This window comes from Cervus canadensis, chromosome 4 (assembly GCF_019320065.1).
Source record: "Cervus canadensis isolate Bull #8, Minnesota chromosome 4, ASM1932006v1, whole genome shotgun sequence".
Lineage (NCBI taxonomy): Eukaryota > Metazoa > Chordata > Mammalia > Artiodactyla > Cervidae > Cervus > Cervus canadensis.
This window is the reverse complement of record NC_057389.1, coordinates 80,084,095-80,108,355: the sequence shown is the minus strand read 5'-3', so window position 1 is coordinate 80,108,355 and position 24,261 is coordinate 80,084,095. Positions and strand designations below refer to the sequence as shown.

The following is a 24,261-nucleotide window of genomic DNA, read 5'->3' as shown; positions in this document are numbered from 1 at the left end:
TCTGTCTAGTCAAGGCTATGGTTTTTCCAGTAGTCATGTATGGATGTGAGAGTTGGACTATAAAGAAAGCTGAAACACCAAAGGATTGATGCTTTTGAACTGTGGTGTTGGAGAAGACTCTTGAGAGTCCCTTGGACTGCAAGGAGATCCAACCAGTCCATCCTAAAGGAGATCAGTCCTGGGTGTTCATTGGAAGGACTGATGTTGAAGCTGAAACTCCAATACTTTGTCCACCTGATGTGAAGAGCTGACTCATTGGAAAAGACCCTGATGCTGGGAAGGATTGAGGGCGAGAGGAGAAGGGGATGACAGAGGATGAGATGGTTGGATGGCATCACCAACTCGGTGGACATGAGCTTGAGTAAGCTCTGGGAGTTGGCGATGGACAGGGAGGCCTGGCGTGCTGCAGCCCACGGGGTCGCAAAGCATCGGACACAACTGAGTGATTGAACTGACTGACTGACTGAGGCAGTAGGTACAGTGACTGACCCAACACAGGAAAGAAAGCACTCACCTTTTCTAATCTGATTATGTTAGCTGTAAGCTCTTGGCACAAGGCCTCCACATTTAACTGTACTTGTGACCCCAGGCCAGATGGTGCTGTCTGTCTGTAAGAACCAAGAGAAAAATTACTGTGGGCAGGAATGGCAAAGAAACAAGTGGAATGAACATATTTTAAATTTATTGGAACAGAAAACTAGGTTATAATAGAAGACAGTGTGCATTTAACCTACTAACATCAAAAAGGCCCTACAGTAATCCACAACTCCAGACTAGATGTTTAGGGGACTAATTCTACAAAGATCAGCTGGAAATCTCTTATTTTTGTCTAAGTGGTTGTGTTGTACCTCGGCTTCCAAACAAGAATCAATTATTCTCAAGCATGTGGTTTCTTAGACTCCTTTTATTAACCGCTGATACCTTCTCTCTGTCCATGATGGCATGCAATTTTAAGGAGTATTGCTTTTCTCAGTCATATTCGTACTGTTTATGGGAGAAGCAATCATTTACACTAGAACTTTCATAATGTTTGGGCTTCCCTAGTGGTTCAAATGGTAGAGAATCTGCCTGCAGTGGAAGAGACCCAGGTTCGATCCCTGGGTCGGGAAGATCCCCTGGAGAAGGGAATGGCAACCCACTCCAGTGTTTTTGCCTGAAGCATTCCATGGACAGAGAAGCCTGTCTTTCATCAAATTTCTGCTGATGTGTGTGACTTCTGTATTTCCTTCCTTGAGACCTGCCATATAAATGTAACTGCCCTTGTCTAGTAATATAATTGATATATTCACTATTAACCACTCGAGTGTTAAAGGCATGGGCTCTTACTCTGGGGTCCTCTGGGGTCCTATACCAGCCAAAACTGTAGGACATTTAGAGATATGCATACATTTTCCTGAAGAGCTGCTCAAAAACCATTGATCAGATTTTCATGTTAAGGTCAAGCACCATGGTTTGCATCTCCTCTGTTTCTTGATTGCAATTTAATTTAAGCTGTATTTTTTTTTTAAAGTATGGTTGCTTTACAGAATTTTGTTTTTTGTCAAACCTCAACATGAATCAGCCATAGGTATACATATATCCCCCTCCCTCCCCATCCCACCCCTCGAGGTTGATACAGAGCTCCTGTTTGAGTTTCCTGAGCGATAGAGCAAATTCCCGTTGGCTATCTATTTACATACGGGAATGTAAAAGTTTCCATGTTACTCTTTCCATACGTCTCACCCTCTCCTCCCCCACTCCCCATGTCCATAAGTCTATTCTCTATGTCTGTTTCTCTACTGCTGCCCTGTAAATAAATTCTTCAGTACCATTTTTCTAAATTCCGTATATATGTGTAGAATACGATATTTGTCTTTGTCTGACTTACTTCTTTGTATAATAGGATCTAGATTCATCCACCTCATTAGAACTGACTCAAATGTGTTCCTTTTTATGGCTGAATAACATTCCATTGTGTATATGTACCACAATTCTTTATCCATTCATCTGTCGATGGACATCTAGGTTGCTTCCATGTTCTAGCTATTGTAAATAGTGCTGCAATGAACAATGGGATACATGTGTCTTTTTCAATTTTGGTTTCCTCAGGGTATATGCCTAGGAGTGGGATTGCTGGGTCACATGGTGGTTTTATTCCTAGTTTTTTAAGGAATCTCCATACTGTCTTCCACAGTGGCTATATCAATTTACATTCGCACCAACAGTGAAACAGTGTTCCCTCTTCTCCACACCCTCTCCACCATTTATTGTTTGTAGACTTTTTGATGATGGCCATTCTGACTGGTGCGAGGTGATAGCTCATTGTAGTTCTGATTTGCATTTCTCTAACAATGTGTGATATTGAGCATCTTTTCATGTGCTTGTTATAAGCTGTGAAGTTTTTAGATGGCATTAACTGGTCTAATTTATTTTACATAGAGTCCATTTTTGAGCCATAGATACTTGGTAACTTATTGATGATTATCTAAATGTTAAGAAAGCAAACATGTTTTTCATTGAGCAGAGGTGAAACAGTTTTTTCTTTAACTTTGATCCATAGTATCAAAGTCTTATATCTCAGAAAGGAAACTGAGTTTAAATCTTAAAAAAAAAATGTCATTTATTTATTTGGCTGCACTGGTTCTTAGCTGCAGCATGTGGGATCTAGTTCCTTGACTAGGGACCGAATCCCGTCCCCTGCATTGGGAGTGTGGGATGTTAGCCACTGGACCACCAAGGAAGTACCTGGTGAAATCTTTCGGTTTCTAAACGAGGGATCTGAGACTCAAGGTACTGATTTATCCACATGAAATTCTGACAGTCCACAGGCTGTGAACCCACTAACAAAGCTAGTACAATGTATATATTAAAAAAATGGTTCTGTACCCACGAAAGCAGATTACAAGTGTGTATTTAGCTACCTGGGCAGCATGGATGGATGATCCTGGATGAAGTAAGATACAGAGGAAATTCAGGTTCTATTAAATTACTCTATTAACAGACTTTCCCATCATAGATGTTCCCTGACCTCATGTCATATGCGACTTCTGTGATTTTCCTTTTAAATGATTGTTTTTCAGATTGTTACCTCCTCTTGGGTTGACTACCTAAATAGTAGAGTAAACATTCCATTTGACTTTCATTAACAGAATTTCCCCCTCATTGTCACCAAGTTAATTAAATGATAACAGGACAGGAGGTACATTTCCCTAATAAAATCACTTATATCACTTATATGATAGTGAACTAATATTAACAGTTTACAGTAATGTAGAGTCACCTCCTAGCTCTAGGTGTATTATTAACATTCTGAACAACATGGGAGAGAGTAAGGGCAGGGTATAAATCTATCCCAAACCATTCATTAGACTTCTTATTATTGGTTCAAATGTATGTTCACGGTAAAAAAATAATCTGTGTAACAGCATACACATAAGCCATAGAACAAAACTTTTAGGTAACTATCAAGAAAGGCCCCAGAATGGTATAGCATAATAGTTCTTAAAGTGGGGTACTCTTTTGCCCCCTTCTGATGCCTATGTCAGAAGCTTTCTCTATCTCCTCTATACTTTAATAAAACTTTATAAAAAAAAAAAATAGTTCTTAAAGTGTAGACCCCAGACCAGCACCAGAAGCTTGGAGAATGGGCCCTGCGGTCTATGTTGATAAGCTGTCCAGATGATTCTGATACCCAATGAAAATACACTGACTCACTTCTCGGCTATTCCTTACATGCAAGGAACCACTGGTAGACTAAGTTTCTATGGTCATATAGACCTGAATCCTGATTCTGTTATTTTTTTTTACAAACTATTTCTCTGAGTCTCAGTTTTCTCATCTGGAAAGGAGGGAATAACACCTATCTTATAGGGTTATGGTGAAGATAGAACGAGAGAACATTGTTGGTGTGTGAACCTATGTATTATAACAGTGTCTCTAGCACATGGTACATACGCTATAAAGAAATATCTCTACTTTTAAAACTGCAGCTAGCAGTATGCTTTATTTTACTTTTTAGGGAATGTGTCAAAATCCTCATGTAAATGGGTTTATAGGAAAGACCGCTGTGTCAACAGATTTAATTAGTTGGGGCCTATTAAAAATACCATGGTAGAAAATCTTTACAGACACATTCAGCTAATTATTGGTCACATAGATCTTATAGTGGTCAAGAGTTTTGTAAATAAGTGAGTTCCTATAAAGAGCTATAAATGATGAAATGTGCTGAGCTTCTTGAATTGCTTCTTTTTTATGAATGACTTGACTCACTGCCATTTTATGAAGATAAACTTGAATATTTTAATAAATGGGCTAAGGTCACAACGGAACTTAGGATAAGAGAACAAGATAATGTAAAATTAGGCTTGTGTCTTGCCTTCTCACTGGCAACAGTATAGCAACTCGAAAACATGCAGCGTCAGGTCATTCATTTTTTCCTCCAGGGCCCACCTACCTCTTTATTTTCTACATGCATACTTAGCAAAACGTCTCATACAGAATGTATCCTCAATTAATGCTTGCCAGAAGGATGCCATGCTCAGGTCAAACATTATACTAATGTGAAAAGCAAGCAGAAGACAGCACTGGAGGGACTATCTTACTCAGTCTGATGGGTGTCCACACTGGAGGTTAGTGACCCCAGCTGCTCCTCCAGAGTATTAATTCTGTATCTCATGTAGAAGGTCGAGATGATCAGTGCACAGACACTGGAAAGGCATAAAAGACAAATTATCAATAGGTTGATGGCCAGGACCTGATTGATGTTCCTAAAGCAATAAATGTAAACCCTGTACATTTGAGGCAAGGTATTTAGCAAAATAACTTGGCTACAGAGACTTTAAAAAGGTCATTCTTTTTTTCAACAGACTGATTCTTGCACCAAACTTTAGAACTAGGATATTAAACTTCTCTAGGTCCTCAATTTATAAATAATGGCCATTCAGGAGTCTTACTCAAAGCCAGCCAATGTAGATTGTCAAGCTGGGGCTCCTCCTCCCACCAGGTATTATCGGAAGTCCTGGCCAGTGAGTGTCTGGTCTTGTGACTCACAAATTCCCTGCTTTATCTAAAAACCAAACCAGGCACATCCTCCTCGGTTGTGAGGAACAGCCTAGAACTGGATCAGGCTATTTTCAGAAGAACAACTGGTTACAGAGTGGAAGCTGAGGGGGAAGTTAAAAAAGTCAACGCCTAAGTTTTTATTGAAGGGGATTACTTTTCTAAAAATTGAAATACAGTTGATTTACAGTGTTGTGCTAATTACTGCTATGCAGCAAAGTGACTGTTATACATATATTTATATTTTTAGAAACATTCTTCAATACTATTTTTTAAGATTCTTTTAAAATATTTTCCATTTTTTAAACATTCTTTGCTATTATCCTGTGGTTTATCATAGGATACTGAATATAGTTCTCTGTACTATACAGTAGGACTTGGTTGTTTCTCCTATACATTATATTTTATAACTGTATATAATTTGCATCTGCTAACCCCAACCTCCCACTTCATCCCCCCACCCTCTCTCTCTTGGAAACTACCAGTCTCTTCTCTGTGTCCAGGAGTCTGTTTCTATTTCACAGATAGGTTCATTTGTGTCATATTTTAGATTCTGCATATAAATGGTATCAGTATATTTGTCTTTCTCTGACTTACTTAGTATGATAATCTCTAGTTGCACCCATGTTGCTGCAAATGGCATTATTTCATTCTTTCTCATGGCTGAACAGTATTCCATTGTGTATATAAATATAACACCATATCTTTATCCATTCATCTGTTGATGGACATTTAGGTTGCTTTCATGTCCTGGCTACTTGGCACTGCATAGGAGTGCATGTGTCTTTTTGAATTATAGTTTTGTCTGGAGATATGCCCATGAATGGGATTGCTGGATCACACGGTAGCTCTATTTTCAGTTTTCTGAGGAGACTCCATACTGTTTTCCACAGTGGTTGCACCAGTTTACATTCCCGCCAACAGTGTAGCAGGGTTCCCTGTCTCCACACCCTCCGGCGTTTCTGGGCTTTTTAACAATGGCCATCCTGACTGCTGTGAGGTGGTACCTCATTGTGGTTTTGATTTGCATTTTTCTAATAATTAGCAATGTTGAACACCTTTTCAAGTGCCTTTTAGCCATCTGTATCTGTCCTTTGGAGAACTGTCTATTTAGGTCTTCTGCCTGTTTACCAACTGGGTTGTGTTTTTTTGTTGTTGGGTTGGATGAACTGTTTGTATATTTTGGAAATTAAGCCCTCATTGGTCACATCATTTGCAAATACTTTTGCCCAATCTGTGGGTTTTAATTTTGTTTACAGTTTCCTTTGTTATGCAAAAGTTTGTAAAACTTTGACTAGGTCCCATTTGTTTATTTTTGTTTTTATTTCTATTGCCTTGGGAGACTGACCTAAGAAAACATTGCTAAGGATGTTTTGCCCACGTTTTATTCTAGGAGTTTTATGGTGTCATGTCTTCTGTTTAAGTCTTTAAGCTATTTTGAGTTTAGTTTTGTGTATGGTGAGATGGTGTGTTCTAATTTCATTGATTTACTTGTAGCTGTCCAATTTTAAGGGGATGACATTTTAACGTTGTTTTGGTTTCTAACCGGAGGACATTGGATAGATGAAAAAATAAACAAGAACAAAGATGCGTCATATTTCAGGCAACAATTTCTCTACTAAGAGTAGCTACTCAGAACTTAGTCCTCTGCTGGATCTGGTCTGTTTTGCTCGTCTTTCTTCCCTTCTCCACTATTTATTTATTTATTTTTCATTTTAACAGTTTTTAATGAAAGCTGTAGACAAGATGACTTTATTCCTGCATCTTCTCAATTATTTCTTCCTTATATTTGCCCTTTTCCTTTCCTACTTGGCGAGATTTGGCTTTACGTTTGAGGATCTTTTTGCGATCTTTGTCCAGTTTTAGTCTGGTGATAACCATCTTGCTGGGGTGAATGCCCACATGGACAGTTGTGCCATTAGCCTTCTCCCGCTGCACTCGTTCAATGTAGATGACATATTTCTTCCTTTAAACCTGGGCTACTTTGCCAATTTGCTGCCCTTTGTGGTGCCCTCGTACAACCTGAACTTCATCATCCTTTCGGATGGATCGAATGTTGTACTTCTGTCTTAGCTCTTTAGAAAGAGGAGAAGACATAATTTTCCTGCGAATGTGGGAAGGCGCATTGAAATGCCTTTTTCGATTCTTGCTTCAGTCAGAAGTCACAAAGGGATTGAACTTCATTTTGGCCGCTGGCCCTGCAGCGATGGCCACAGAAGGGAAGAGATCTGCAGGCTGCTTCTGGTTCTGTAAGTTTTCCTCCACTATTTATTTAAATAAAAAGGGATGAACATGAAAATGTGACCTAAGTTTAAGGAAAAAAAATGTTGAAGTAGGAGATGAAAATTGCCCCCCTCCCCAAAGATCTGGGTCACATTAGAGGCATTAGAGATTCATGGCTCTTGACAACATGAAGAAATTTTTCCTTTAGTGAAATGAATCATTTTCTTAAGTCATTAACAGTAAAATACAAGTCTTAAGTCCATTCACAGTAAATACATTTACTTACACAATTGCATAGAATATAAGAATATGGTGGAGAGTTGGCCATTTCTCAGACTTTACTCTGGGTATGAGTCCAATGGTTTCTGACTGACCTGCTGAATGGAAAACAAAATATATGTTTTAAAGTGATAACATATCTCCTTCATGCAGCAGTATCCCTATAGGGAAGAAGTACTTGAGAGGCAGAATTATTTCCAGGCAATAGGAATCAGAGAATATACTATCTGAAGCCTTCCAGTTTTCATTTCAACCAGTGGTTACAATTCCTTCCCACATGTTTCATTCAATACATAATTGTTGAGAGCCTTCTCTATGCCAAGGCTTGGGATAGAGTGAGTGATTGGTGAACAATACAGACCCCAGCCTTGATCTCCTACCAGGACAACCGGTGACCAGTTATGATAATAATCAGTAAATAATAATTAAATAATTTAGTTTTATGGGTAATTTTCGAATCATAGTCTCAATGTATTCAGAATGATGAAAGGTCCTCTACAGAAGCTATTCATCTTTGTATCCCTTACAGTAAAGCACAGAACTGGGTACTGTCTGTTGAGTGAATAAATGAACTAATATGCAAAGACCTACAGCAGGAAGGGAGGACAGGGAACAGGAAAGGCAGTCATAAAGTGGAACATGAGGACCTTTTCAAGTTACAAGCAGATGCCCCACTACCCGCCTGCCATCATAATCCATTCCTTACCATGCCCAGGGAGACTCTTGGCTTTTCCCTCAGGTACTCTGTTCACGAGGGGATCTGCCCGAGTTGGTTTCGTTTCTCCCTTGGAGACATTCAGAACTGTCTGGGATTCTGTCACATGGAAATCTACCAAGATGAAACAGGGCTGGGTAAGTTTTCCCTCCAGTGTGTTTACACACATAGGATCAACCACAAAGCAAATCAATCCCTGAATATATACATAATGGTTGGGAACATAAATGGATCTTCTCACAAGCTGGTTGAGTGGCTTGGAGATGAAATTCAGTGTTTAAGCAAATAAGAAATAAAACAATACAAAGGCAGTTTGTCCTTATCCCACTGACTCATGGGGATCATTCGGCCATAATAATTAATAATATTATAAAGAAGAGGTAAGAAAATATTGCATGTTTCTGTCTTTCAACCACTCCAATATTATGTCTATTTAAGAGATTTTTTTCTTTCCCCCCTCACACCACGCAGCTTGTGGGATTTCAGTTCCCCAACCAGGGATTGAACCGGGGCCCTCTGCAGTGAAACTGTGGAGCCTTAACCACTGGACCATCAGGGCATTCTCAAAGAGACATTTGTTACATGCATATAAAGGGAAATGGGTTTTTACCACATAGGCAATTCGTTTCCCTTGAACTTTCAAACTACCCTTTGTTTAGAGTCCCGTTTTAACTGTAAGCTCAGAAGATGTGTTGTTTATTGGTTGGTTTTGTCTTCTTATTTTCGTTAAGGTAAGGATGTTTTGTGAAGAATTAAGTTTCAGTAAAGATACAAAAATCTTCCAGACCTCGAGAGTTCTCAGATTCAGGGGTCTGAGATCCAGAACTACTGTATCCTTCCATGTCTTGCCTTCTTTGCTGTACCACTCCATCCAGATCTGAGAATTCATCATTGAAATCCTGAAGGGAAATAATGAAATGCAAAGAGGCCCATTATCCTTTATTCAACATGCAGGCCTTTCACTTAGGCCTGACCTATAAAATACAAATAAGGAGGGATTACCCCACACTACTGGGTTTCCGCAACAGATCAGAGTATCTGGTTACTGATTTTCTGGGCAATCAGAATTCTGTTAACACACAGTGGCCAACTTGTTTGAAACAACAAATGTCTAGGGAAAAAAGTGGAATGCTGATGACAGAAGAGCTTCCAGGTAAAGCCGGAGAAGTCTCATTTGCATTTTGTAATGAGAAAAAGTGACTGAAATACATATATATAACAAAAAAGTAGCTAGAAAGTTCTAAATGTGTATTCTAAATGCAGAGTCCTTTGGACAGCAAGGAGATCAAACCAGCCAATCCTTAAGGAAATCAACCCTGAATATTCATTGGAAGGACTGGATGCTGAAGCTTCAATATTCTGGTCACCTGATATGAAGAGCTGACTCAACGGGAAAGACCCTGATGCTGGGAAAGATTGAGGGCAGGAGGAGAAGCGAGTGACAGAGGATGAGATGGCTGAATGGCATCATTGACATAATGGACATGAGTTTGAGCAAATTCCTGGAGATAGTGAAGGACAGGGAAGCCTGGTGTGCTGCAGTGGAATCACAAAAGAGTCAGACATGACTTAGTGACCGAACAACAACAAATGCAGAGAAAGGTTTCTTTCAAATTACAGTTTTAAAAGAGGTATTGGAAACAGAAAAGGGAAAATGGCCTAAGCTAACTGGACACTGAAGGGAAAGTTTTAGCTTTTTTCTTCCCTCAAACAAATCAAAACAGGGTCAGTAACATACTTCCAAATGACAGAAGGGTTATACAGGAGTATGAAGTTGGGAAAAAGCGGGATGTTTTTGCTGTGTACCCTACTTGTTCCCCAAAGTGCTTAAGAAATGAAGAGACAAGAGGTATCACTAAAATGTGCCGGTGAAAGTACAATTAAGCGATTAGGCAAAGGTACAATTAGGCGAGCTTTTCACAATTTATTTAGCGACCAAGCGAAGAAAAGGAAACATGACCTATAAGCAAATTACCAACATTTCACCTTCAACTAGCTATCTCTTGATCATTTCAACAGCCACTGCAACTTCATGCAAGAATGTATAGGGGAAAGAAAATTAAACAATTCAAATCTCCTCAATTTAATAAGTATTAATGGAATGCCTACCATAGATCAGGCAGTATACAAAGCTCCATACATATGATTTCATGACTGCACTTAAATCTTCACAGCCATGTAAGGAGCTTGGCATTTTACCAGATAAAGAAACTGAGTCAGAGTAAATAACGAGCTTGCCTGATAGCAGAGCTCAGCTGGCTGGAACCGAGATTTGAAACCAGGTTTGATGGATTCCAAATCATAAGTGTTTTATCCTATTTCTCACTGTTTTTTTTTTTTTTTCATTTATTTTTATTAGTTGGAGGCTCATTACTTTACAATATTGTAGTGGTTTTTGCCATACATTGACATGAATCAGCCATGAATTTACATGTGTTCCCCTTCTCGATCCCCCCTTCCGCCTCCCTCCTCATCCGATCCCTCTGGGTCTTCCCAGTGCACCAGACCTAAGCACTTGTCTCATGCATCCAGCCTGGGCTGGTGATCTGTTTCACCCTTGATAGTATACTTGTTTCAATGCTATTCTCTCAGAACATCCCACCCTCGCCTTCTCCCACAGAGTCCAAAAGTCTGTTCTGTACATCTGTGTCTCTTTTTCTGTTTTGCATATAGGGTTATCATTACCATCTTTTAAAATTCCATATATATGCATTAGTATACTGTATTGGTCTTTATCTTTCTGGTTTACTTCACTCTGTATAATGGGCTCCAGTTTCATCCATCTCGTTAGAACTGATTCAAATGAATTCTTTTTAATGGCTGAGTAATATTCCATTGTGTATATGTACCATAGCTTCCTTATCCATTAGTCTGCTGATGGGCGAGATTTGAAACCAGGTTTGATGGCTCCAAATCATAAGTGTTTTATCCTATTTATCACTGTTTTTTTTAAGGTAGATTTTTTTTTTTTAATTGAGATAAAATTCACTGGTTTAAGTATGCAATGTAGTGGTTTTCAGAATAATTACATTATTGTACAACCATCACCCCTGTCTTATTTCATGATATGCCCATCTCCCCACCAAAAGAAACTCTTTATCCATTATCAGTCACTCCAATTTGTCCCTCCTTTCATCCCCTGGCGACCACTAATGCATTTTCTGTCCCTATGGACTCGTCTATTCTGAAAATTTCATATAAATGAATCATACAACATGTGGCCTTTTGTGTCTGCCTTCTTCCCCTTAGCATAATGTGTTCAAGATTTATCCATGCTGTATTATGTATTGATAGGTCTTCCTTTTTATGGTCAAATAATATTTCACTATATAGATATATTATATTTTATTTGTCCATTTATCAGCTGATGGGTACTGGGGTTGCTTGTACTTTGGGGCTGTGATGTATAATGCAGCTATGAACATTCTGGTTTAAGTTTTTGTGGGAACATGTTTTCAATCCCAGTACTTTTTAACAGCTCTGAAAAAAAAATAAAGATTTGTAGATGCTGAAACTCTGGACTCATCCCACTTCACCAAAGGTATTAAAACATTTAACAATCATCAATTCAGGAACAACCATTTGAACAACATGGCTGGGACTTCTTGGGCTTATATTATACTATCTCAGGTATAAATCTTGTACAAATGGGGGAGCTATTTCCCATTAGAGATTTACTCTCTAGTCAAAAAGTCTACAGGAACCAAAGAATCTCTCTGCCTTTCACTTGGGCATTATAGCTTTCTTCTTCCACAGTTATTTCTAGTTATCCCTCTTCCACAGTTATTCCTGGGTATCCCTCATCATCTGCTAAGCTGCAAAATCTTTGAAGGTAAGAACTAGTTTTGATTTTTCCTGGTGTCTTTATGGGTATGCTATGCTAACATGGTGCCTTGAACACAGAAGACGTTCAATGACTTGTGGGACTGAATCATGCCCTCCCCAAATACATTGGTGAATCCTTCTAAACAACACTGATAAATACATCAAGATTTGATGAATACCTTTGTGGACCTGTAACTGGCCAAGTCAGCCCACTAACATGTTTCTTTTCTTTTGCAGGATGGCTCTTCAATTTCCTGAATAAGTTTGTGACTTCCTATGGTCCTCTCTTCTTCAGAATAGAAATGCCCTCTTCAACTCTGCCTCAGATACCATGGTCCTAGGTTCCTGCCACACCCTGGTCATGGTGTAAGGAGCAGTGCCACTGTGTGACCTTCTCACTTTCTTTTGCCTTTTCATCATTATGTAGGCAACTCACCAGAGGCAGAGATGAAGGGCGGTCTGCCCGGAAACTGTTTTCAAGAGAAGATGGACTGGGACCATTGCCAATACCTGTATTCTGAAATTATTGAAACAAAATTATTTTTATAAAATGGAAAAACCAGATCAACTCCAAAACTAAGAAATACAGAAGAGAGACAGCAATTGAGGCTCAGAGATGTCATACTCACTTCTAAGTGTCCACACACAGATTTCAGTAGTTTGTAAGTTGAATCTCTGGAGAGTAAGGAGACAAATATGTACTGAAAAACAAAATAATAATTATTAACAGATACTGCTTGACTAGAGGTAAAAGTTAAACATTTTATCTATCTATATTTTTTCAAACAATGTAGCCTATATTCTATATAGAGTCTATACTCTCATTCATCTCACCCACACATTGAATTTTTATTCCATTCCTGGAATAAAGTGAATATGTTCTCCCACAATAGCAACAAAACTCTCAAACCCAACTTAAATAGAGAAATGTATAGCAAAAGGAAAGCTCTGATACCCTAACCTCGGTGCCCCAGACAAGCTTGGACAGAAAGAGACCTGAATAGTAAAGAAAGGCCCGTGGTGCTTTTGCCAGGTCCCCTTTTAAGTCCCTCTCCCTCCCCTCCCCACCTCCTTTTGAGAAGGTATTTAAGAGTTCCCAAGGGGCTGCTGTCTCTGCTCTGACCTAGATTTCCATTGAAAATTTCCCAGCCGCTCTAACAGGCTCATTTGTTTTTTTCAAGCCACTTCCAGATTCTTTCTTGTACAAATATGGAGATTTCCTAGTGGACGCTTATAAGTAAGTTATGAGCAAGAAGTCAAGTCAGAGCTAGACAAGTCATTTGGAGACAAATGACATAAGGAAAAATGATTTTACCATCCACCATATGTTAACAATAAAAAAGCTCACTCTTTTTCCATCTGTTCGAGTCCCACAGTCTTTTCACACTCGCTTTCCAAAGTTTGTGACTACCCTCTCTTGCTCACCCATGAGAGAACTTGATATACTTTCCAAGCAAATACTGTATTCCAAAGTAGTTAACATTATGGGTTCTGGCAGTAGATGGACCGAGTTGCAGATTTTGGCTCCTTTACTTACCAAGTGGGTGACACTGGGCAAATTGCTTATTTAATGCCTCTTAAGTTTCTGTTTTAACAGTCCCTACCCCTCATAGTATGGCAGTGTGGAATAAATGTGTACATACAAGGAAAATGTCTTGTGTACGTCTAGCAAGAAGTACCTGCTGTTTGCTAGCCATTAGTACTTTTTAAAAAAAATCTCACAATAGGTATCAGCATATTTCCTAGCTCATCAGAATAGCTTCTTTTAATCTTCCCTTCTCTTTCCTTCCTTCTTTAAGTTATTCAGCAGGGTTAGAAATTACTTTTATGCTTTCTTAACAACAGTAAGGAAAAGATATTAAAAAAAAAAAATTTCAAGTGAAAAATGAGTAAGCAAACCATTCCACTGCCTCTCTCTTGCCAAGATGGAAGAAACACTGCTCTCCATGAAAATATTTCAGGCTGTCCACGCCTGGGGTAGCCCAAGGCCAATGACAACTCCAGAACTTCTGTATTGAAGAGGGGTAGATAAGGCAACTTGGAATCAGAGAGGCCCTAGATTGGGCCGGAAGCTGCACCTGAATAGCAGACCCCACTTTTATGTTTTCAGGTTGGCTCTGGAGAGGCACCAATGGAGGTTATGGGGAGACTGGCCACCCCCATCCCAGGGACTCCTCCTATCACCGTGCCTCACCCTGTAAACAAGGCCGCGGTAGTGTTTTAAATAATAATAAAGAAATGAAATATATTCCCCTGGCCTGACCTGACCTGATAGATGTTAGGGAAAGGGAAGTTGGTAAAGAATTTTAATTTTTTGGACCTTGGTCAAGCAAGTATCATGAAGTCAGCAGGAAATTCAAAATAAGCAATGATTGGAATAAATCACCTTGTCAGGGGAAAACCACACTATACAAATGTCTGAAGGCTGTGATTTTAAAAAGTAATCTTCTAGAGTAACTCCCAATTCATGGTATTTATGGTTCAGGGTCTTGGTAACTTGGCAAGAGGCCCCTAAGGCAATGAAACCCAGAGCAGGACAAAGCAGGGTGCCCATGGCCGCTGCGTACTCACCCTGTCTGTGACTGTCGCTATAATCAGGGCATTTGGCACCAGGAGGGCAGTTTTGGTTTTCTTTATCAAGGTTACTGAGAAAGCTGGAATCGAGATCTGAAACAGAATCACTGAGTTAACATGGGTTCAGGCTTCACAGAGCAGCATTCCAAATCGTCATGTTAAAGGAAAAAGAAAAGATGAAACCAACAGCCGGCTCTTCAGTCTCCATGAAGAAAAGGGAATCTTAAAGAGTGGTATGGGTGTGTCAACGAGGTCTCAACGTGGTGTTTACAAAGCAAGAGGATAAGTGTGGATCACTGAGTCTGTTGAAGGGTTTGGTGGGAAACCTTTATCTTTAGACATGGGAACAGAATGCAAAATGTACAGTCATTTTAAAGGTGATCCTAAGACCCTAAAGAAGTTAGGTGCTTGTGGTTATCCACTCTGAGCTCATCTCCAACCACCTTGCTCTCCTCTGTTCTTAGGGGAAGAGGCTGAAAGCACTGGTGTAGCAGACCCATTTGGGGACAAGAATCCTGGGACCTGAATTCTCAGTTCTGTTACTATCTACATGACCTGTCCAACCTCGTAAGCTGTCCTTTCTTGGCCTCAGTTCCCTGACTTACAGAGACAGTTTCACCTACTTCCCAGGGTTTTCTGTGGATTACATGAGATAACAGATGGAAAATAGCTAGCAGTCAATAAAAATGTCATTCATTTCCTCATCTGTCTCTTAAAAAAGAGGATGGGTGAAATAAAAGAACTCTTAAGTTCTTTTCTGATTCAAACAATAAGAAATAACGACAATTATAGCAGCTACCATTATCAATACCTATTCACTAGATGACAATTTCATTTAATTATGACATTCCTATAATATAGATATTCTAAGAGATAAGGATGTTTGTTTAGAGAGGTATATGACTTTCACCAGGGCTTTCCTGGTGGCTCAGATTGTAAAGAATCTGCCTGCAATGCAGGAGACCTGGGTTCTATCCCTGGGTCAGGAAGATCTCCTGGAGAAGGGAATGGCTACCCACTCCAGCATTCTTGTCTGGAGATTTCCATGGACAGAGGAGTCTGGTGGGCTACAGTCCATGGGGTCTCAAAGAGTAGGATATGACTTTCTCAGGGTCATAAATAAGTTACAAAGATAGAATCTGAACCAATCTGATCCAAAATAGGGGTTCTTTTTTATACAATGTACTACAAGAATGTACCAGATGCCACAAATAGTAGATGTTTCTCATATTTTAATCAAAACCCGGTTGATTTTTATGAGATCAACCAGGCTTGATCTCAAAGGAAAATGGATCACATCACTTTGATCCCCGAAAACAGAGGCACCCACACTCCTGGTAACAAGGGCCTGAATTCGCCCACAGGTGCATACACCCACGTGAACCTACATTTTGTAAAAATGCTTTATATATTCTGAAAGAAATCAACAAGGTCAGTTGGTGGGGAGGAGGGCCTTATGCTAGTACTTTCAGCTTGAATGACCAAAACTGAACCTGTCATTTTCTTAAGCTTAAATTTAGGATATTTGTGTTCATACGGAGGTTTACAGCATGGAGTTGTTCTACTGCTCCAGATGGGAAGACTATGAAGAAGCAGGGGCTGATCTAAATTAGACACTAGAGGAAAGAAAGCTATTTCACCAAAGAACTCTACCCACAAAACCTTTGAAGTTGGGGAAATAATTCAGAAGTGATAAACTGGGATTACTTTGGAAAAAAGAACTTTGTATCTTCCAAGAAAGATGAGGATATAACAATGAGTCTAATTTCTATTCTCAGCAGCAACACAAATACACAGTGACAAGAGCTATAAATTTGGATTTTTGCAGAATCTGAGGCATGGAACATCCTTAGGATGGAGTTTTCAATCAACTGCTTCATAAGTATAAAATGACAACTAGATAACACTGGAGAAATAAAGCATGAATCATTTTTCTGTTTGAGCTTAGATGGAATGCGATACATGCCTTTAATTTTACTAGCATCTGAAAATACACACAGGCTGAAAACGTCTTGATTAAATTAAGGTTACACTTTATTATTAACATTTCTCCAGGGTAGGGTGCTTAGAAAACTCCCCTTCCTGGTGCAGATTGTTTGACTCCTTTTAGTTCATGCTAGATCGCGTTGGGCCAAGGTCTGTTGGCAGGGAGCAAATTCTGCCAGAGGACTGAAGCCCAAGTTTCCATGACACCATCCTCAGTGGGGAAGGAATGTGCAAGTCACTATTGTGGTTCTTATCTTCCCACCCCTCTTAGATTAGATACAGCACAGGCAAAAGCAATCCGGATCCCATGTGTCCTTGTCTTAAAAAAACTAGGTCAATCCTTTTTTTTTTGGTCAGTTCTTTCTTAGCTAGAGGAGGGATTTTGAAACCATTACTAAAGTAATATTAGCTTGAAACCACTTACTGGCTTTGTGAATTCCTCATCCCTTAACAAAGGCTAATTCTTTGTTCTCTAATGTTTTCAATCCCTGCTGCTTTGGTCAGAGGTGTTGGCTTTCGTTATTCCTGAGAATTATCTTCATCCCACAGAACTGGAAATCAGTCCCCTTATCCACTCTATACACAAGAGTTTATAATCCAGAAATCTAGAAACATGGTATGATATTACTCAATATGGCTTTCCATTATACTGATTCAAATAATACTGTGAATCTAAACTATGTTTATCTCAACACAACTCTATACAATAAAAATTACATGTTTGATGCTAGTCTGCTGACTCAATACCAACATAAAGAATTTCCACTATATTTGTTAAGTGGCCTTTATAAGACTGCCAGTAGCTTTAGGGTGAGTATTTTTTTTTTAATCTTTTTTTTTTTCTTTCGTAGGGAGAGTATTTAAATAAAACATATCTACCAGTCAAAATAAAAGGGGTTTTTATTTTTTTTATTTTTTTCAAAAGGAGTTTTTAATCAGCTACTTCATGAATATAAAAGTTGCTTATTCATGAGCATGAATCAGAATAATTAAAAACTCAGCAAGGTCACGTAAACCCCAGGTATTTCTTTGCCTCCTTGTTCTGGTGGCCTGACTGAACTGTGTGATGTGACATCATAGCTCAAAGGGAAAGAATGTCAGTGGGAAGTAATGAGCTTTTTCCTTTCTTACACCAAACTCCCAAGGGCCTTGTTTTAAAAGGCGGTGCCCTGGGAAAACTACCAGCTCCTTCAGGCTATTCTCCTTAATGGCTCAGGTATCATGGGACTCTGCTCCCCCAAATCTGTATTTAGTGAGAAGGAAAAGATGTCAGTCAGCGTCTACTGGAGATGGTATGTGACTCCCAGATCAGGACCAAAATGCTCCAAAGCCTGAACATTTTGTACTAGTGACAAAGGGAGCTGTAATAAGTAGCTTATTTATAGGCCTGTTTGCCTAGATTTCTCATGGTAACTGTGTGAATATGGTGTACAATTTTTTTTTTTTCAAGAATGGTTTTGGGTTTAATGTATGTCCTTGAAACAAATTACAGCACACCCTCCACATGAAGAACTTTGAGTGTGCTGGTGACATCTTGGTAAAAAGGATTTAAGGCAGGATTTTAGGAGGGCTATATGTATGTAAGGAAATGAATGAAAAGAGCGCAGTTTAGGGACAAAGAGAAGTTTGTGTCATCTAGAGGCATTTAGGGGGCTTCCCAGGTGGCGCTAGTAGTAAAGAACCCACCTGCCAATGCAGGAGATGAAAGAGACACGGGTTCTATCCCTGGATTGGGAAGATCCCTTAGAGAAGGGCATGGCAACCTACTCCATTATTCTTGCCTGGAGAATCCCATGGACAGAAGAGCCTGGCAGGCTATAGTCCACAGAATCACAAGGAGTTAGACACAACTGAAGATACTTAGCACTCATGCAGAGGCATTTAGAACCTGTAGTATTTGGGACTACAGTCAAGGAAACTTGGTATAAAGGCATAATAATGACACAAATATTTATAAACATTGCTACACTTAACAATTAATGTTAACAATATGTAAGAAAATGCAGGGTTAGTTTTCTTTTTAAAAAAATACTAACCTTAGTGTCTTTTCCAAAGACCTTGGAATGAAAACAAATCCAGTTTTCCGATACAAAGAGCTTCCCTTGGTATAATATTTCTTTCTGTAGAGCACACGTAAAACCTGGGAAGATACACACAGGTATAACATCATTTAGAATTTCCATTTAAAACCAAATCTATCTGTTGATGACTCAGGGATGGGCAGTGATAACACACTCATATGCTCAAAAGATCTCTCCCCTGGTTTTCAGTCATCTTTAGTGGAATAAAGCTATGGAGATGAGAGTCTGTTTTTTAATTCCAAGTCTTACAAACTTCAGTATAAACATCAAAATAGAAAGGCAAGTCTGTCATTGCAGATGAGGGTTCAGAATGATGTTTCCAAAATCTCTGTTTGGGAAGGTGTGTCAGCCTTGTGCTAATTTGACACTGCTGCCTGCCCCTCCTTCCCTGGGGGGGTCATAATGACTCTTTTGAAATAGATGCTCTCCTTGTGGGAAGAGCACGTGACCCACGCCTTCCTGTGTGGAGAGAATGGCAGGAACCCAGCATGCTGCCTGAGCATTTGTGTACTGAGGGAGGCTGGAAGGGAACCCTGGGTCCCTCTGCTCCCAGGTGGAGCCAAGCAGGTGCTGAATGGCGTGCTGGGCCAGGTGTTTAGGTGTGACCGCTGAGCCCTGCACAACGCAGGGGTCGACATGTCTGTCGACCTAGGTCTGTGTTGCCTTCTTCCAGTCTGGTCTTGCTTGGTCTTGTTATCCTAAAACTCAGCAGAGTCCAATCACCATGCATGTGAGCACAAATATGGAAGGCGAGGACATTCTGGAAACCTCTGGGATAACTCTGTATCACATGGAGGGAGTCATTCTAGTCTCTCATCTCTCAAGGTGCTGGGTGAGAGCTGAGTGAGGTCAGCATCATGGTCACATCATGACTTTCAGAAACTTATTCCCCTTGGTGATTCAGTCCCCAGACTCTTTCACCCCCCCCCCCCCAAACCAATTAGCATCTTTTCAAAGTCAACCAGGTCAGAACTTACTTTGCCTAAGGGGTTCCTCCGTGGGGACGTCTAGAAAGAGTTTGTGGAAATGCATGTTTGCTTTGTCCTACAAGGAAGACAGAAGTCATTGCTATCAGTGTTCTTATCAAACAAACAAATTGTAACTTCAATTGAAATTATGTAACAAGCCTCCCCACTCTTAAAGAAAGAATCTTTAGGAATTCCTTCTCCCTGATCTGATAGTCTCCAACACAGTCCTTCAGTGAAAAACAGTGGAGGTCACAAAGGTTTCATTTTCCAACAAGATTAGTGACCTGATGACTAGACATGTATCTATAATCATGAAGGAGCTGGTGGACAGCCTTCTGCAGAAGTGGCTGGATGAGGGTATCCCTAGTAAGAAATGAGGCAGAACTGTCAGAAATCTCACCAGGTAGTGAATCCCAGGGCACTCAAGATCCCAGTGAGTCCTCTCAGAAGAGGGTAGTGGTTAAAAGCTCTGTATCAGATAACCCTGAGTTTAAGTCTTGGCTGCACCTCTTCTGTGGTATGTGATCCTGGCCTAGTAACTTAACCTCTCTGGGCCTCAGTTTTCTTACCCGTGTCAGAAGGATGTCCTAAGGCTTAAATGGGGTGATACATCTCCAGGACCTGCTACTGGGTTTGCCCCTATCCCTATTACTATGGGGAAGGTATTTCCTTAACCAGTGTTGGGGGAGATGACAAATAGGATTTCTCATGAAAGATTTAGCTCTCCAGGGCAGTGGAAGGCCCAAGAGTCTGAAATGCTACAAATCACTTCATCTTCAAGGCACCTGTTTCCAGTTGTGACAACAATGTACAGACAGCAATTTACAGCCTGTAAGGGGCATTCACAAAACACCACTCCCAGCTCCACAGTAACCTGGGAACCAATGTCCGTACTGCACAGTTCAGGGACCTGTGCCTCAGGGATACTTGGGGACTTAACTGGCTCCACACATCTACTAAGAGGTAGAGCTGGGCCCTCCATCCACAGGATCACTCTTCTTCAAAAGCATCCAGCAGGCAGAATCTTATGAGCAGAAAAGAGATACCACAAATTGGCCCTTGATGATTTTATTATCTACTAAAAGTGGTCTCAATGGCATAAGTGGTCCTAGTATTGTCACAAAGGTCATTCATATGACAGACAGTCCCCTCAAGACAACTAATTCATAGATGAACACTTCACATAAAGTAGGTTAGCTCATGCTGCTTCTTGGAGTGCATCTTGCATCCAGAAAGTTCCCTTTGATTAAAGCTAGATGTTGTTCTAAAACTTACGGTTACCAGTGGGGAAAGTGGGGGGTGGGAGGGAGGCATAAATTGGGAGATTAGGATTGATAATATACACACTATTATAAAGAAACAGATAACTAGTAAGAATCTACTGTATAGCATAGGGAACTCCAGTCAATACTCTGTAATGGGCTCTATGGGAATAGCATCTAAAAAAGTGGATATATGTATAACTGATTCACACTGCTGTTCAGCAGAAGCTAACACAACACTGTAAATCAACTATACTCCAGTAAAAATTTAAAAAGCTAGGTGTTCTATCAGAGCTTTGCTGAGATTTTCTTTTTAATGGCTATAGTGAGTATTGGCTGCATGCTTGATTTAAAAATATCCTGGGCCATGAAATCTTCAAAAATGTGGATAAAAATCAAATTAAAAAAAGGCAGGGACTGATCTAAATTAAACATGACATGACAAACAAATGCAATGCATGGCTCAACAGGATTCTAGAGAGCAGGGGGGAAAAAACCCTCTGTAAAAGACATTGACTACTGGGACAACTGTGGATATTGAAAATGGATTTTACATTAGTAATATTTTCATAAATTTACTATTTAGTTAAATTTCATGGGTGAGTCAACAGTTTCTTGTTCCAGTTGTTAGGAGACATATATTCAAGTATTTTAGGAGTAAAGTGTCAAAAAACCCCAAACTGTTGACCCCAGTATGTCATACGCTATGACACAGATCTGTCTGGGTAGATTTCAGAGCAGATTCTTCTAGAGAAGAATCATAACCCCGTTCCAGGTTTTCCTCCTCTGCGTGCACTTGGGAGGCCTTCTATTCACACAGATGCCTTATCAGACTATAACTGCAGTGCAAGGATGTCATAGTTCTCCTGGTCTTGGCTAATTATTAGACAAGCACATGAATCTGGGCTGGCCCCTGCTCTCTGGGCACTTGTCAGAGCTCGGGGCCACAGTGCAAGACTCAATACCACTCAGCACATGCTGCAAGGTCAGCTGTGAAATCCAGCGTTCTCTAAATCTGTACCTGCGTTAGTCCTGGCCCTTGCCTGCCTTCCTCCAGCTGGCTTCAAATCAATGCCCCTTTCACCCTCTGAGACGATACACATCTCATTCCCAAATCACCTGGCTTGAAGATGAGGACTTTTTCCTTTCAACCTTAGAGTCATTCTTGCTTTCCGTTTTACAGTCGCTTTTCTCATTTGCTAAAGGGGCACCATCGAAACTGGATTTTGACCTGAGGAAAGAAAATCCAGGGAGTCTATAAAATGAAATTTTTTATGCTGCTCACTAACTTTATTACTACATCTTAATTATCACGCCAGCTCACAACAAAGCCTTTCATTGGCTTTTCTCTTCTAGATATCAGTGATCACTCAGTACTCTAAGGGCATTTACCCAGCATGTGATGTGGGTGACGGGGTGATTTCAGCAGCTGGTCATCCCAAACTGCAGAAATCATACCTTATGGAAGAAAGAAGTATTGGTCGAGCTGTGAAAGTAATTATATCATCTCAAAAGTACTTCAAGCAGTATACAGAGGAGTACTGGAGGAAAATAACAGAAGCTGCAGCTAAAGTTCAATCCAGGAATATTTGGTTTCAAAATTCTGTCAATACTTCACAAGTGTTGATTGAATGAGGTGCTGCGTTAAATGCGTCAGAACAGACAAGACAGTCTTTATCCTTAAGGAGCCTGTGCACACATCAAATATCTCTTTAAAAAGGCAATATGTGATACAGCATCAAAACAATGCATATCACAGGAGTTAGGAGCAGATACAGAGACAATAAGTCCAACAGGAGGTAAGAGAAGAGACCAACAGGACAACATGGGTTTAACACACTGGGCCTAACAGGATGAGCAGGAACCAGGTATGAGGAAAAGAGAGACAGATCATCACAGAGTGGGAATATAGAAGTGAAATCATGATTTAAAAAAAGACCATGTTTGGAAGTCCTTCCTTTGTTCTCATAAAGGCAGAGGTCAGAGCTCCCCGGCTTCTTTCCAAAATGATTCCAGTCCTGCTTCTCCATTTGGGTAGCATTTGCATCTTCAACCATACAGCAAAACACAGCCATTTCAGTGTGGATTGAGTGCATGGCTTTCAGAGGTATATGAATGAACAAGGTTCGTGATACAATTATGTAGATTTTTTCTGTTTCTTGGGGGGAACATGGCACATGAAATTCATGATTCCACAACAGGATTCTTTAGATCAAGGTGCAGTTAAAAACAATGTTTGGTTCAAAGTGAATTTAAGAAGACTCTTAAGCAATTGGGGTGGCATATGGGTGTGACACAGAAACAGAAATGAAGTTAGAGAGACTTTAGGCTCTGGTTTTCTCAGCTATGAGGACCATGCAACGTCTCAGGCCTCTGTCAGCCCCAACAATTTGAGTCCAAGATACCTATCATTCAATTCAAGGCACAGAGATTTGGATTCAACTACTGGCCATTGAACCAATTTATGGATATAAATATCTTTAGAATTCTAAGAATTATTAAAAAAAAAAAACAAACTGTGAGTAAACATTTGTACTCTACTTGAAAATAAAATTGTTTTTACAAAGGTCAAACTACCTATTATTTATATTAGCCACTAATTTGAATTTATCACCTCTATTGATTCAAATTAATAAATGTTAATGGTACTGTCAAGGCAATGATCAGACCTTTCAAAGAACTACGGGCTGTAAGCAAATGTGACAGAAGGGCCGCTATGCCCTTGGTTTCAAGTGGCGCAAGCAGAAGGGTTTGTCTGCACAGCACTGGCCTGAAGTAAGGGTGGGAGGGATGTTCATCTACATACATGATTTCTTTGTGCCTTTTCAACTTCTCACTTCTTACAAAGGACTATGAGCAGGACCTGAAGCCTAGTGCAAGGAATTCAAAAATTCAGAATTTCCAGACAGTGGGAGCAGTGCCCTCAACCAAACGTAGAGCTCTCTGCACTACACAGATCACACGTTGGAGAAGTTTCACAAGCCCTGGTGCCTGGTGTAAGATGATGAGTGTATTAGTCTCGTGTGAAGCCTGGGGAAGGTGGAGTTACATGTGTAGTGCATTTCAGAGCACCTGTGGTAGCCAGTCAGTGGTGGTGAAAGTCACAAGAAACAACAGGTTTCATGCCTTTGTTGAGTAAGGCGGGATGCTGAGACAGGAAAACAGCTGTAGAAAAAATGGTTGAAAGCGAGATGCATCAAAACAGACTTGCAGAAAAGATGAAGAGAGAATTGGGAGTTATAGAAAAGAAAAATCAGGGGGCAGGGTAAAGACTTATGCTTGGTGCTGAGTGAGGAACAGATTAGCAGAGA

General features: G+C 40.0%; 1 protein-coding gene and 1 pseudogene across 6 annotated transcripts in view; both read right to left on the bottom strand.

Moving 5' to 3' along the window:
* GRAMD2B (GRAM domain containing 2B) overlaps positions 1 to 24,261 on the bottom strand; it is a 118,801-nt gene that overhangs the window by 5,000 nt on the left and 89,540 nt on the right. For 4 of the 6 annotated variants that reach the window (XM_043465930.1, XM_043465936.1, XM_043465934.1 and 1 more), the window contains exons 3-13: positions 22,070 to 22,181; positions 19,698 to 19,764; positions 18,676 to 18,779; positions 14,651 to 14,746; positions 12,709 to 12,780; positions 12,516 to 12,596; positions 9,042 to 9,153; positions 8,246 to 8,368; positions 7,547 to 7,637; positions 4,581 to 4,685; positions 515 to 608 (exon numbers count right to left, since the gene is read on the bottom strand). In XM_043465930.1, the coding sequence (XP_043321865.1) occupies positions 515 to 608; positions 4,581 to 4,685; positions 7,547 to 7,637; positions 8,246 to 8,368; positions 9,042 to 9,153; positions 12,516 to 12,596; positions 12,709 to 12,780; positions 14,651 to 14,746; positions 18,676 to 18,779; positions 19,698 to 19,764; positions 22,070 to 22,181 (1,057 nt within the window). The remainder of the gene's footprint in view (positions 1 to 514; positions 609 to 4,580; positions 4,686 to 7,546; positions 7,638 to 8,245; positions 8,369 to 9,041; positions 9,154 to 12,515; positions 12,597 to 12,708; positions 12,781 to 14,650; positions 14,747 to 18,675; positions 18,780 to 19,697; positions 19,765 to 22,069; positions 22,182 to 24,261) is intronic. The other 2 variants (XM_043465931.1, XM_043465935.1) reach the window with 1 other exon arrangement.
* Positions 6,288 to 7,538, bottom strand: LOC122440101 (annotated as a pseudogene).